We start from the raw sequence: 14,856 nt of genomic DNA on the forward strand, positions 1-14,856 counted from the left end.
TTCTATATTTCCCTCACGTGAGGCCTTCACTCTCACAAACACTAGAGTTGGAGCAGACTGCATCCTGTGTAAACAAATCCAGAACCCCTGAATGGAAACATTTTTAGTAAAAATGTAGACCAAAACCAACTGAACAACAATAGCAACAAAGCCACCTTGCAAAATATACTTGGCCTTGGCTGTGGGTCAAGGAGGAAAACATCTCTCCTGAAAATGCTTCACGGTAGGTTGGTCCTCAAGTAGGTTAGGGCAGAAATAAACACTAGCTTGATGAGGTAAAGAAACATCCAGCCAATAAACTAACTTAAAGGTGCTGTGAGATGGAACTCTCCTACAGGCACCTGGTAGATACAAACACGAACCTTTTCTGGAGGAGCAATGCTTCACACCAGATTTCTCAGAATTCCCCAGGAATTAATGAATATGAGCTCATAATACAAATCACACAACACATGAGGAAACAAGGCACCATGAACAAGAGTCAACAGAACTAGCTTCCACTACTCCCAAATGCAGATACTACAATAAGTTTAATATGTTTGAGAAAAGAATAAAAAACATATAGAGTAACAGACTACTAAAAGAACAAGAATTGAGGAATTTAAAAAATAATCATTCACATTGCAAATTTAATGGATGGGTTCAACAGATTAGATAAATAGGTGAGGAGAGAATTCGTGATCTGGAAGAAAAATCTGAAGAAATTACATAGACAAAAAGATGGAACACAAGGAGAGATAAAGAGATCCATACATATAACTAACGAGTTAAAAAATGAGGGAAAAGCAATATTCACAAAGTAACAGCTGAAAAATGTCAAGAAATGACCAAAAAAAAAGAAAAAACCCTAATTCTTGGAGTTAAAAGCACAATGAATCCCAAGCAGGACGAATGGTAAAACTATAGGGCATGAAAAGACAAAGGAAGATCTTAAAAACAGCTAGAAAGAAAAGACATTATCTACAAGGAAATGACAATTAGGCATCTGGTTTCTTATTCAACAGCCACAGAAACAAACCACAGTGAAATAAGAGATCCAAAAAGTTTAGATAAAATAGTTGTCTAGACAGAACTGTCTTCTAAGAACAAAGGCAAAATAAAGGCATTTTCAGGTGAACAGAAAATAAAGGATCCTCTAAAGGTTGAACAAAGAAAATTATTCCAGAAGAGAGATCTCATGTATAAAAAGGAAAGAGGGACAAAGAAATAGTTAAACATGTTGGTAAATTAAAAAAATTAATGATCATATATATATTGAGGTAGTCAACAGCACTTTATGCATTAAAGACCTGAAAAATAAGTAACAGGCAGTGCCACAAGGTTTATATAAGAAGTTCTTGTTATTCTAACTCACACACAAATCTAACAGTGCCTGCACATAAAACAGACCAAGGTGGAGCTGCCTGGTTGAAGAGAGGAGGGGAGCTAGGAATTTGGAGGGTTCAGAGCCCCCATAGCTTTGCCTCCTCAGAACAAAACTACAAACAAAACCATTTTAAAAGAAGAAACGGGTTAGTTGCAATTAAAATCTAGAAAGCCTGGCAAAAATCATATAGGTATATATTTGGCTCTGAAATATTTTTTAATCACTGAAAATACTGGTCAGTTATTTCTTACCTACTGTTGAGTTATTATTTACATACTGGGAGAGCAGATCTTCATCAGCTTGCTCATGCTTTTCATTAAGTGTAAAGTCTTTCTTAGAGAAGGTGCTGCCATTCTTTTTTAAAACAGCCGTTTTATTTTCAGGTTGATCTGGAACTGGAATTTCCACTGGCTGGTAGTTAACATGGATATATGGCTCTTCAGGAAGCATATAACCTTTACTAAAACACTCTAGCAACCATTTGGCTCCCACTACATGAGGCCTACAAAAATAGTACATAATTATATATTAGTTTAAAACCATCATCCCACTTGTCATGCAGTTTCCATAATTGCATGGACATGCAATTTTAAAAGAAATGGTTACATAATAGGAACTGCTTTGAATTAAAAACTGGCAAAACCTGTGGGTTGATTTATTCCAAAAGTGCTTCAATTCATCATCATAATCTCCCACAATAACATGAGTTACATCTTCATTGAGCTGATTAAAACGAACTCCACCTCCACTGTTGATAAGCCTTCTCAGTTTATCTAGCTTTCTGCCACTAAAGCCACAAAGATATATCTGCAAAAAAAGAAAATATTTAATGCATTTAAGATGCTTTATTTCTCTCAATAGTTGAAAGTTTATTTATGTTTAATCTAAATTCATTGTGTGGAAATAACTCTTTTTTACATTTCAAGATCTACAGGGAAATAAAAAGTGGATTTTGCATGATTTTTTTTTACGGGCAAGGCAGCAGGAATCGAACCTGGGTCTCTGGCATGGCAGGCGAGAACTCTGTCTGCTGAGCCAGTGTGGCCCACCCAAAACTGATGTTTTTTAATCATTCTTTGCAACACCACAGCATATTATCTTTTACCATAGATAACTGGTAACTATTTTAAGGTTTTAAATAAAACAGAAATCAGAATCTAACTTTTCTTTTTAATATTAATGCATAGCAATTTCAAAATGCAGGTAGCTTCTTGAACATTGTATAGGTTTTACTAATTGCAAATTTTAAAATGATTGAAATAAACTCCAGTTAATCGACTGAAATGGAAAACCTAGGTTTAACTCCTGGCTCATTTGGAATATGACCATGGGCAGGTTACTTAAGCTCTTGAAATCTGTATTCTTATAATTTGAGGTATCTTTTTCACACAGTTGATTAAACAAGAAAAAAATGTCAAAGAACTGGGCACAATGCTTTCAAGAAAATATGTAAGCAACATAAAAATCTTTTTCCCCCCTAATTTACATAGGTATTTTAAAAAGTATTTCTTAAGGATGACAAATGTATTCCCAACTGCATTTATAGCTCAAACTAAATCTCCATTGCTAGATTATATTTTCTTTTAAAAGTTAAGAATCACTTCTTATATGTAAAAGATATAAATTTCAAGTCTTACCCAGAATTAGTATAGTCTAGGAAAGAACATTAAGCAAGACACTTTCTGTTCTGCCAATAATCTGATAAGTTTTTGAAGTACAGAAAGGTAAGGTAGTTTTCCAGTTTCCTTTCTAGCAGTAAAATAGGGTTATATATTAGCCACCCAGTGAGAATTAATGCATAAGCTGCTCATTCTACAAATAGCAATATATTAAACAATGTGGGAGGTATTCTAGAAATCTGAGAAGTATAGCATATCATGTTTACATCAAGTGTATTCATACACTAACATATTAAATAAATCCAAGAAATGTAAGACAAAACAATGGACCTAATGGTAGGGACAAAGCTTTGGGGTAGACGACCAGCTAAAATCTTTGTGACCCTAGATAAGAATTTTAATCCACTAAGCTTCAAAATGATATCTATTTTAGGGTTATTTGTAGGAAGTAAATGATATTACATACAACATATTAACATAATACATATGAAATGATTAGCTCGGTGTCTAGCGCATGGTAAACACTTAATAAACGTTATTAAATTAAAAATCCACTAAATGGTTCAAAAACTAAGGGATCTCAAAACCCAATGTATGAAAAGATTAATACAGTCATGAGCATTCAAAGAAGAGTTGAAAATGGATATGAACTTTGAAGGATGGCAGAGGAATGTACATCCCAGGCAGAAAGACCCTGACAGTCCAAGCATGAACATGGTCTAGTGAGCGTATCTGTTTGGCTAGAGTGGAGAATTTATGTAGATAAAGAGTAGGATCAACTATGAAGAGTCGTCAATGGCAAGCTAATGAGTATTAATGTATGCTATCACTTACTGTACTTACTACTAATAAAGACATACCCGACAGCCATCTAATAAATCTTCAGGTGCTTGAAATGCGCTGACATCCAGATTTTCCAGATTTTCAAGTGTAGGCTCCAATTTGCTACTCAAAATTGAAGTACATATGGATTCATTTATGCAACTTGCACTGATGTTAGAAATATGGCTGACATCTGAAAGAGTATGACCTACATATTAAAAAGGATGCATAAATTCATGGAGATAAGAAAATAATTATTAAACTCTCTTAATAGTAGCTTGTTTCCCACATAAATTTGAAGTTGTTAGCTTTAAGGTCCTAGAAGCTAACATTTGAAAAACATTTATAACACTTTGCTAAACTGCCAGCATATAAAACATGGCATCAATAAGTTTTTAAATTTAATATGAATACTGACGATCTATAACAATTGAAGCAAAGAACTAAATACAGAAAATTTACTAATATTTATCAGTAAAGCTTTAAAATTATTTTATTTTAGATCTCTATCTTTGGTAGTCTTAATTTCTTTGACCATGTCTTAGATTATATCAGGATGTGAAAGAAAGCAGCCAATTATATACTCTAGCTATTTTATAATTATGCCTGGAAACATAGCAAAAACAGATCAAGTTTCCTACTATATCCCAGTTATCCTATTAACAAATCAATTCTTGTATAGAAAATTGATTGTTTTAAGAATGATGATTTACTTTAATCCCAATGAGACTTACTATTAATTGGGTTGAACTGGTCAGTAGGAGTTGAAGTTTCAGGCATAATCTTTGTTTCTGGTCTAGGCTGTGTCTTGTATATGGATTCATCCTGACAAAAACCTTTCTCAACACTGTCAAAAAACCATTGTGTGGTCACACAGTGTACATTCCATCTCTTGGCACATTCATATTTCTGACCTATCATGCTCATTCAGAAAGAAAAAGAGAGAGACCGAGAAATGCAGACCATTAAAATCTACCCTTGCAGAAACATTTAAATTATGATAGGTTATTAAAAAATACAAAATGAAAATAAAGTTATCAGTAATAACTACTACTTTTAAAGAGAATGCTATCTCATATATTCAAAAGTGATGCTTTAAGCTATTACTCAATTATTCGGTGTGTAAATGCATATGTTGTATGAGGTTTACCTTTTATGCATACTGTGCAGAGAAAGAAGCAGTTGTGGGTAACTGAAATAATACTGGACTCCAGCACTTTTTTTAAAACCATAGCATCTCATTTTGTAAAATGAGAATAACTCACAAAATTATAAAATAGTTTTATAAGAATTTATAAAACTGACAATTGTAAATATATCCAAATACCAGCTTTGAACAGACTGTCAAATGTCAACAGGGTTTCCAAATGAAGTCCAGGATAGATAAATAGAAAAGTAATTTAATAAATTATATTAATTATATGTATTTTTTATCACCTTAAGGAATTTAACACAATATATTTTCAAACACTATCACAGAGAAATTGAGGTCAATATGTACTAACCAGTAACACAAAAGGATTTTGTGGGTTTTTTAACATTCTTGAGAGCCAAGAGATAAACTGCCTTCAGATTCAGAAAAGCAATAGCACTATCAACCTTATCACAATCATCATATTGTAATTAGTTCTGACGTAAGGACTATTACCAATTAATTTGAACAATTTTTCTCTAATTTTATCTCTCACCTGAAAGGCTTAGTATATGTTAACAAAATTCTTCCCTAATAAGTATGTAACTATTTTTAAAGTACTGGCAAACAAAATTCTCCAGAAGGGACATAAAGGTTATAGAACACCAACATTAATCACAATGTTCAATAATCCTTATTGATAAAGTAATTTCTTTCTTTTAACTGTCTCATAATCTCCACGGTGAACCTTCAAATTGAAACTTGTAGTTTACTCAGTTAAGCTGGTTCACTTCATTAAAAACTAAGCCAAACCTTTAAAATTGGTCATTAGAAAGAAATATAATTTAGCCATATACATTTAGCTTTCTTGTTATTCAGCCAAATTCTTTTTCCTTAAGCATCTGGTAACTGTGTGGGAAAATTTTTTTTTTTAATCAAAAGATCTGATAACAAACATAAAATAGCACTGAAAGTTTCTGGGGTTTTGAATTTATTTAATTACCTTGATAAATACTAGAACGGTAATATAATTTTTCTAGTTTGGGAACCAAACTTTCTTTCCAAGATTTTAGAGAAAGAAATATCAAACTTGGATGAATTATATGTCAAATTAAAAGGTGTTCTGCAAAGATTTTTAAATCATAAATACTAGATAAAAATTTGCAATTGTCCATTTGGGAAGCACAGCTTTACCTTTTGGTTCTTGCACAATGAGATGTGTACATTCATTCATTTTCAAATGTCCCATGTATTGACCTCCATGCTTAATTGTGAGCTGCTGGACTGCCTTCCTGTCTACACTACCCAAGCCAGTCACACAGATTATGCAACCAAGAAAAACAGGACACTTGAAGTCTTCCATGTTTATATCAGTGTATCTATCTATTTTTCTGCGGAAAAAATGTTAGAAAGAAAGAAACATATTACATTTTAAATATGCCAGATGGTTTTACATTTACTAGAATAATGATAAAATTCTGACAAGAAAGAATGCCAGTGTTGCTTTCCTTTTTTTTTAGAATTTAAAATTATTTTTCTTTTAAGAAAAGGAGAGAAGACAAACACTCAAATTAAACTAATCGCTCACCTAGTTCAATACAACGTCTCTAGTAAAAACTAATCTATCAGAAACAGGCTCTCAAGTAGAACTGTTAAGGGGAAATACATATTTCATTCACTTTTACTAAAACCCATGATAGTACAAATGGTATATTTTCTGAAATTATTAAGTCTGAACCTCTACTTAAAATCCCAAAGGTTTTTTTTTTTTTTTTTTAAATCACTGTGCCAGTTGGAATCTGTTGTGTACCCCAGAAAACTCAAGTTCTTTCATCCTCATTCAATATTGTTGGGGGGGAGTTTTTTGATTGTTGCCATGGAATGCAACCCACTCAATTGTGGGTGGTAACTTCTAATCAGATGGTTTCCATGCAGATGTGCTTCCACCCATTCAAGGTGAGGCTGCTTACTGGAGCCGTTTAAGAGGGAACCATTTTGAAAAAAGCTTTAGAGCCACAAGAGCCAACAGAACCAACACAGCCAATAGAACGGACAGAACCCCTGGAGAAACTGTTGAAAAGAAAGTTAGCAGATCTTGCCATGTGCCTTTCCAGCAGAGAGAGAAACCCTGAATGTCATCGGCTTTCTTGAACCAAGGTACCTTTCCCTGGATGTCTTAGATTGGACATTTTTATAGACTTGCTTTAATTTGGACATTTTCATTGCCTTAGAAACGTTACTTGCAACATAATAAATTTCCCTTTATAAAAGCTGTTGCTTCTGGTACGTTGTATTCCAACAGCTTGCAAACTAGAACAATCACCTACTAGAAAAATGGGCCTTTTACAATTCCATCATACCACAGAAGTAAATACATGATGATTTTTGCAGAATATAAACAAAAATACCATTATCATCCTGCTGACATGCTAGGAAGATGTTGATGAAGTAGCTGGTTTGGGAATGAGTATACCAAAGTGGAAATACATTTAGGATATGATGAACGGTGTTGAAAGCAAGTCAAGAAAAATGACTATATAAATTCAAATTGTAGTATCTGGACTTAGGTTGCTAATCTAATTTCAGAAAATTAACTGTGTCCCTTGAAATAAGCTCTAAACTCCATGAAGGCACAGATGCTTATTTTACTCACTACATAAATATTCTCTGGCTCAAGCCAGGTACATAAAAAGGGCTCAACTAACATTTATTGAATGATCAGTTCTCCGTTGATGGCTTGCATGTTTAATTCAACATTTCATATGCCTCCTTTGGGAATAGGCTATCAAAGTAGCTAATCTATTCTCCATCTTAAAATATGGACAAAATATTGAAGGATAATGCACCATAAGAAAGAGTACAATCACCACACTGATTTTCTCAACTATTTTAGAAATAGTTATTCTGCTGAAATCAACTTTATTTTGTATAAAATAAAGTTGTATTGGATATGGATTCATCCTGACAAAAACCTTTCTCAACACTGTCAAAAAACCATTGTGTGGTCACACAGTGTACATTCCATCTCTTGGCACATTCATATTTCTGACCTATCATGCTCATTCAGAAAGAAAAAGAGAGAGACCGAGAAATGCAGACCATTAAACCATTAATATATCACATTGCAGCTAATGCTAAACCTACAGCCCATTGTCAACCTATACTTGGATAATAAGAGGGCTTGTAGACTCTGGCTGTTTTCACTGGAAGGGTACTAACCTAATTTTTGTCCCTGAATAGGAAATCCAAAGAGGATATCATAAAATTTCCCCTATGAAAACTCAAGAGTATGTTAAAAATGATTGAATGCATCACTTTTTCAACTCTAGAAAATATCAAATGATTTTCTTACTTCTCCTGTGACTTCTCCCAAAGTGTTTTTACCCAAGAAGGAAGCAAAATAGGTTTCTTTAAGTTTGCAGCAACTAAATATTTTTTGCTACCAACTTCTCCTGCAATAAGGTGAGTTACTGATATATTAAGGTCTCTGTATACTCGTCCGCCCATCATTTGAACATATTTGTGAACTTCTTCCTATAGCACAAAAGACAATATAATATTAATACAATATCTCAGAGATACATTTTGTTGTTAACTTGAATACACAAATGTTACCATTATGAAGTTAAATTAGAAAAATAACTTTCTGGAATTTAGACAGATATGAATTAAAAATTTTAAAAATAATTATCTTTAATTTTCCTATATTCATTCCTTTCAATTCATTTCCATGAATTGTTTAAACTGTTGGCATCTAAAATAACTATTATATTTTTATATAATATATAAACATTTAAAGTACATATATAAATTCATGATATATAAAAATACTTGTATCTTTAAAATCAGTTTTTAAAAGATAATTCATCCATGGCAAGAAAAAGTGATTCAAAATAAGTGCCAACTTGCCCCTACCACCACCAACACGGAGATCTTGTATCAAGTCCCACTTTTTGTGCTTAAATGTTCAAACCTGAAGCTGAATAAGCTGCCCTGGGAGCACATACCATCGGCTAAGACAGTGTACGCTCTGATGGTGATGTCTTACTTCCTCATCACTGGAGGAATAATTTATGATACTATTTTTGAAACTTCAAGTGGTGGCTCTATGACTGATGAACACAGGCATCAGAGGCCAGTTTTCCGGCCTACAGAGTAAACGGACAATACATTATGGAAGGACTTGCATCCAGCTTCCTATTTACAATGGGACGTTTAGGATTCATAATCCTAGACTGATCCAATGCATCAAACATCCAAAACTCAATCGATTTCTTCCACCGTTCACTGGATTCATCTGTGTACTCTGAGCTTTTTCATGGCTACAGTATTCATGAGAATGAAACTGCCAGACTATGTGATGGATTAGAGTGCCTTCTGAGAAGAAAACAATGGATACTGTATTTGCTCCTCTTAATGAAGTTTTAAAGGCTGTACCAATGCTCCAATATGAAATGTGGAAAAGGATGAAAGGCAACAGAGGAAGAATCTAGTGAAAACAGGAAGCTTATTAAAACCTGGACTAGAATTTCTGCTTGATAATAGCAGAGAGCAATTTTACCACAGATATTTTTTTCCTGCTAGCTTAACAAAGATGCAAAGTGGCATTTTCTACTTAGTTTTTTTATTTCTAGAAGGAAATATGCTTCACTTCTACAAGTATAATATTGAATAAAGTTATTTTTTTATAACTCCCTTAGCATTTTTTAGCGATAGCCATTTCTGATTTTCAGAAATTAATATAAAATCCGGAAACAAGATCCTGTAACCCGAGAACTTTGGATGGTTGATGAGCTTTTTCTATGGTGCTCTGCCTTTAAACAGGATGTGTGATAGAACGTTATTTCAGATATGTATGTAAGACTGTTTCCTGAACAATAAAATATATGACAGGAGCATAAATAAATGATTTTTCTAATTAAAAAAAACAAAATAAGTTCAATGACTGCATATAGAAAAAAATGAATTCCTTTTTAATCAAAGCAAAAACTTCAATAAATCTTTGTTTTCAGTAAAACTGATTGACTGTACTGCATTTATTTAAAAAAAAAGATATACACTGTTGTTCTACATCAAATTTGTTATAAGGCATGAACACTAAGCACAAGGTCCTTTCAAAGTATCTCCCATGCAGCAAAAAAATTAAATGTGGAAGTATACATACTGATCATAATATTCCTTTCAATAACCTACCCTTTTTTCTTTATCGAGGCTTGTACAAGATATAGTTACATCAGACATAACCATATTATAAACTGGATGTTCGGCTCTCGGGACACATCGCTGGTGGTGCATACAAAATATGACTACTTGAGGACCAACAATTCTGCAACCAAGCTATAAAAAAAAGAAAATATTTTACTAAGCTATGAAGGAAAAGACAATCATCCTTATAAAATTACATCTTTAAATATTTACCAATTTTTCTACAGAAGTTGACCACTGCTAAAAAAAATCACCGAGTAGTCATAAAAAAAAACAAAGGCCACAATATAATTTTTCAGAAACACTATACTTTAAATAAAGCAAATCAAACAATGTAAGCTATCAAAACGGAATAAGCTCAAAAAGCCCCCCTCACTCAAAACTGGCATCAAAATGTTAATCTCTGAAACAAACATAATCTTGATGGATGTATTAGCAATAGCCATAGGCTATAACAAATAGGAAATACCCACATGTAGTTTTCAAATGAAGCAGTTTAAAATGAGAGCTTACAAGTAACTCTCCAAAAACCTTATTATGTCACACACACACACACACACACACACACACACACACACACACACACACACACACGCTAATCTTAGAGGCAGTTTTTACATTTGGGTTTTAAATACTTTTTTCAGCTCAGTTTCTTTCCAAGGAAGACCTGCAATGATTTCTCCTAAGGTACCACAGGCTAAACTCAAACATTGACTTTTCATTTTCATTGATACTGAGTTAAGAAAGGTTGAGTTTTGCTTAGCATCAGCATACTCAAGACCAAACTGAAAAGCCAACAGTTGCATAGCTGATTTAAGTGTCTACAGAGCAAACTCTTTCTGCTACAGCCATAAGAAAATTGTTTTTTGATACTATTGATTCTATATTACGAGTTACGGTATTTCCAAAAGGAGGGTAAGGAAAGCAACACTTAGACAAAGGTGCTCAAGAGACCTTCCATAAACTGTATAGTTACTGCATCTACCTACTCTCCTATGCCTTCTCCTTCAAACAAGAATCACTTCTTTGTAATCTGGGTAGAATTACAGCCAGTGTGTGCAAGACCACATAGGAAAGGCAGTAAGTAATCAAACACTCAGCTGAGATCTTTCACTACCCTTGATTATTTCTCCTTGAAATATTTCACAATCAAACAGTTTAAGTATAGCAGAACTGAACTCCATTATTAAACTGCTTCATTACTATAGGGTTCACCTACACAAAGTAAAGTTACGTCCCCAGAAATATTAAAAACTACATATAATAAAACCCTACTGTAACATAATTAGCCTTTAAAGATGCTATTATTTTCCCGGTGCCTGCCCATGCAAAAAAAAAAAGATGCTATTATTCTGGTCCCCACCAAACCAAAATCATTCCACTACATTAATAATTTGTATAATATATCATGACCACTAAATAATTTACGTTCACTGAAGCAAAAACAAACAAAAATAGCAGACAAACAAAGAAAACACTAGATATTAGCAAACCTTTCTGAGATGATCAAAGACAGAACCACTAAACGGGTCACAGATATAAAGCGATCTATCATTCTCCTTTATAGTCAATGCCTCTTCTTCTGTAATAATCTGAAGATATTCTTCTGATTGGAACTCTTTTATTGACTGAAAGAAAAATAAAATATGAATGCACCTGAAATTAGTCACCTGTATTTAAGTCCTATCAACTCTGTCTTTAAAAGCCATCTCAAATCCAGCCTCTCTGCACCTTAATTGTTGCCACCCTACTTGTACACTATCATCACCTCACCTAGACCTCTGCAGTAGCCTCCCTAGTGGTCTCCCTCTCCTTTCCTTGCCCTAAATCAATTCTCCATATAGCAGCTAGTAATATTTTTTAAAAAACAAACAAGATCATATCACTCTGCTCAAAATCCTCCAATGGCTTCCCACCAGACTCAGAATAACAGTCTATGAGACCAATCTGGCCCATTTGTCTCCCCAACCTCACTTTCTACCTGTTTCCCTTCTTGCTAATTCTAGCCAGTCCAGCTTTCTAGATGAAACTGAAACAAGCTAAGTACAATCTCATTTAGAGGCTTTGCTCTTGTTCCTGCTGCCTGTAATGCTTTTTGACTGGTTTGATCCCTCATTGAAGCTAGGACTCTGATCAAATGTCACCTCCTCAGAGATGTCTTTCTTGACCGTGCTTTCTAACATCATTCCCTCATGTCTTTGGTCTGTTTTATGAAACAAATAAGATGGACACTATGTATATAATTTTTTGCCTCTCATCCCCCTAAGAACAAAAATTTCATGATCCATCTTATTTGCCAATATATCCTAGCACCCAAGAAGCACTCAATATTTTCTCAACAAGTTTCGAAGTCCTTATGTTAAATACTTAGAGTGATCCTTTTAAAATGATAAATCAGATCATGTTATTCTTCTGATTAAAACCCCCTAGTGGCTCTCCACTCTACTGAGAGAAAAGCCAAAGTCCTCACAACAGCCCACAAGGCCCTACAAGGCCTCTTCGCCCTTACTCTCAGAAGTATCCTTTAATATACTTTCCCTACTCCCGTTCACTCCCTATAACCACACTAACCTTCTTACTATTCCTTAAACAGATACTTCAAGCCCATATATCTTCCCATGGGCCTTTGCACTGGTTGTCTCCTTGCCTGAAACCTTCTTTCTCAAATATCACATAACTATCGCACCACCTTCAAGTTTACTCAAGCATCACCTGCTCCATACAACCTACTCTAATCACACTATTTAAAATCCTAACTTTCCGTTCTCCTTCCCCCTAACAAACATCTTTTGGAATTGGCTAACCTGTTGTGATTTTTTCCCCCTCTTTCCATAAAACTTAGAATCTCCTGCTAGAATGTAAGCTCTGAGAAAACAGGGATCTTTGCCTGCTCTGATCACGGATGTATACCAAGCACTACAACAGGGCCTGCAAATCACACACACTCCGTAAATATTTGATGAATGAATGAACTATAAGGAAAAACCTGCTACATCAGTGTTTCTCAAAATTTAATGTCCACAGGAATCACACAGATGATCTTGTTTAAATGCAGATTCTAATTTCTAAGTCTGCAGTGGGAACAGAGAGTTTTCATTTCTAACTCCCAGGCCACGCTGATGCTTCTGGAGTCTGTGAGCACCGAGGCTCCACACCACCTGTACACCCTATGTTATGCTGTACATAATGAAGCATGCATTTAACAATTAAACAAAAAAATGCTGATGTGTAACCAATACAAAATTGAATGAATGCTTTTCCACACACAAGGACCATTGGTTAGGAGACAGAAGGTAACTTGATTTCCAAAAACTGCAAGTCAGCCACATCCAAGAGAAATGTCATAATAGTTTCAAGCCCTCCAAAATACACAATGATATACCTATCTATAGCAATTAAAAAATAGGTAACAATAATCTCTACATTTCATGGAGGCTATGGTAGAACTATTATGAAACATCTATTACTAAGGCAAAAAGAGCCCAATAAATCAAAAGTACTAAAAACAAGAAAATTAATTCACAGCGTCAAACAAGACATTTTCAACTATTCTTACCTCAAGAGCTTTAAAAAAACATTCGGAATTGTCTGGAGATTTTAAAAACTTCACAAAAAACGGTTCTTTGTCATTTCTGGACATTTTTGAACTGCCGAAATAAAGGAATCATTAACTAGAACAAAACACATCACATGTGAAATTAAAATTTTAGAACACCTATGTTTCTGTGCAAACAAGAGTTCCTAAGGATAGCCATTCTGGCCTTCCTATATATTTGTCCTGCACGTTTGTAAGGAATTTGGGTAAAATCAAGGAAAAAGATGACACCAATCCTAGCAATTCAGAAAACGAAGCTAAGATCCCCAAACTGAATGCTTCGAGGAAGGGCCCTTGCTGTGAGGGCTCTAAGTCCCCTCAGCAAATGACATCCGATTGCACACAGCTTAAAGATCCTCAGAGGATACCACGACCCTCAAGGATTGTTTACCCCTCCATCAAAAACGGATTTTTCCATATGAACAGGGAAGCCAAACAGCAAGATCAAAAAGCCAGAAAATCCGCGTCCCTGCTTTTAGGGAAAGGCCTGACTCCCGTCCAGCCGCAGTCACGTCCTCTCGGCGTCAAAGTCCCACCCGCCGATTCGAGGGCCGGTTGGACCCGCAAGAAAGGAAGGCCCCGCAGGCCCCAGGGCGCGTTGGGACCCCTGGTTGGGGGCAGGAAGGAGCCAGATCCTTACTCAACGCCGCACTCACCTCGATGGAGCCTGGGGGCCTTCAAGAAAGGAGTGGGGAGGCGCGCGGCCGGCAGGACAGCGGCGGGGGTCGGGCGCCACCCCGGGGCTCAGCCACCCCACCCCGCGGCGCCCCCAACCCGGAGGAAACGCCGGAGAACCCGGAAATTGCCGGACAGTGAACCGACTTTCGCGCCAACCGCGGCTGTGCGACCGCCTCTTCCGGCGGAAGTGACCCGACCAGCCGCTGCTACAGGAAGGCGGGAGACGTAGAAAGTGAAGTAGTTACGGCGCGCAGCCGAGGTGGGGCGCTGTGCCCGGCGGCCAAGGATTTACCCGGAGGATTGGAGCGAGGCTCCCGGATTGAGGGCTGTGCGGGACTGAGCGGGGCGTCACTCAGGGTTGGCCGAGCGCCCAGGATTCAGGGGATGGGGCTCACGAGAGCTTTTGGAGCGTTAGCGGGGGAAAAGGAGTGTTTTCCCA

General features: G+C 35.7%; 1 protein-coding gene and 1 pseudogene across 4 annotated transcripts in view; one reads left to right on the forward strand and one right to left on the reverse strand.

The window, feature by feature from the left end:
- Window positions 1–14,545, reverse strand: part of TOPBP1 (DNA topoisomerase II binding protein 1) — an 83,772-nt gene extending 69,227 nt beyond the window's left edge. The window contains exons 1-10 of one of the 4 annotated variants that reach the window (XM_077130147.1): window positions 14,396–14,545; window positions 13,701–13,791; window positions 11,638–11,772; window positions 10,133–10,276; window positions 8,292–8,473; window positions 6,134–6,330; window positions 4,542–4,721; window positions 3,846–4,015; window positions 2,010–2,173; window positions 1,618–1,868 (exon numbers count right to left, since the gene is read on the reverse strand). In XM_077130147.1, the coding sequence (XP_076986262.1) occupies window positions 1,618–1,868; window positions 2,010–2,173; window positions 3,846–4,015; window positions 4,542–4,721; window positions 6,134–6,330; window positions 8,292–8,473; window positions 10,133–10,276; window positions 11,638–11,772; window positions 13,701–13,784 (1,507 nt within the window). In that variant the 5' untranslated portion in view covers window positions 13,785–13,791; window positions 14,396–14,545. Of the gene's footprint in view, window positions 1–1,617; window positions 1,869–2,009; window positions 2,174–3,845; window positions 4,016–4,541; window positions 4,722–6,133; window positions 6,331–8,291; window positions 8,474–10,132; window positions 10,277–11,637; window positions 11,773–13,700; window positions 13,816–14,395 lie in introns of all 4 variants that reach the window. The other 3 variants (XM_077130146.1, XM_077130148.1, XM_077130149.1) reach the window with 3 other exon arrangements.
- On the forward strand, window positions 8,814–9,533 carry LOC143657779 (oligosaccharyltransferase complex subunit OSTC pseudogene; annotated as a pseudogene).
- Window positions 14,546–14,856: the final 311 nt, after the last annotated feature.

Source organism: Tamandua tetradactyla, chromosome 15 (assembly GCF_023851605.1).
Source record: "Tamandua tetradactyla isolate mTamTet1 chromosome 15, mTamTet1.pri, whole genome shotgun sequence".
Lineage (NCBI taxonomy): Eukaryota > Metazoa > Chordata > Mammalia > Pilosa > Myrmecophagidae > Tamandua > Tamandua tetradactyla.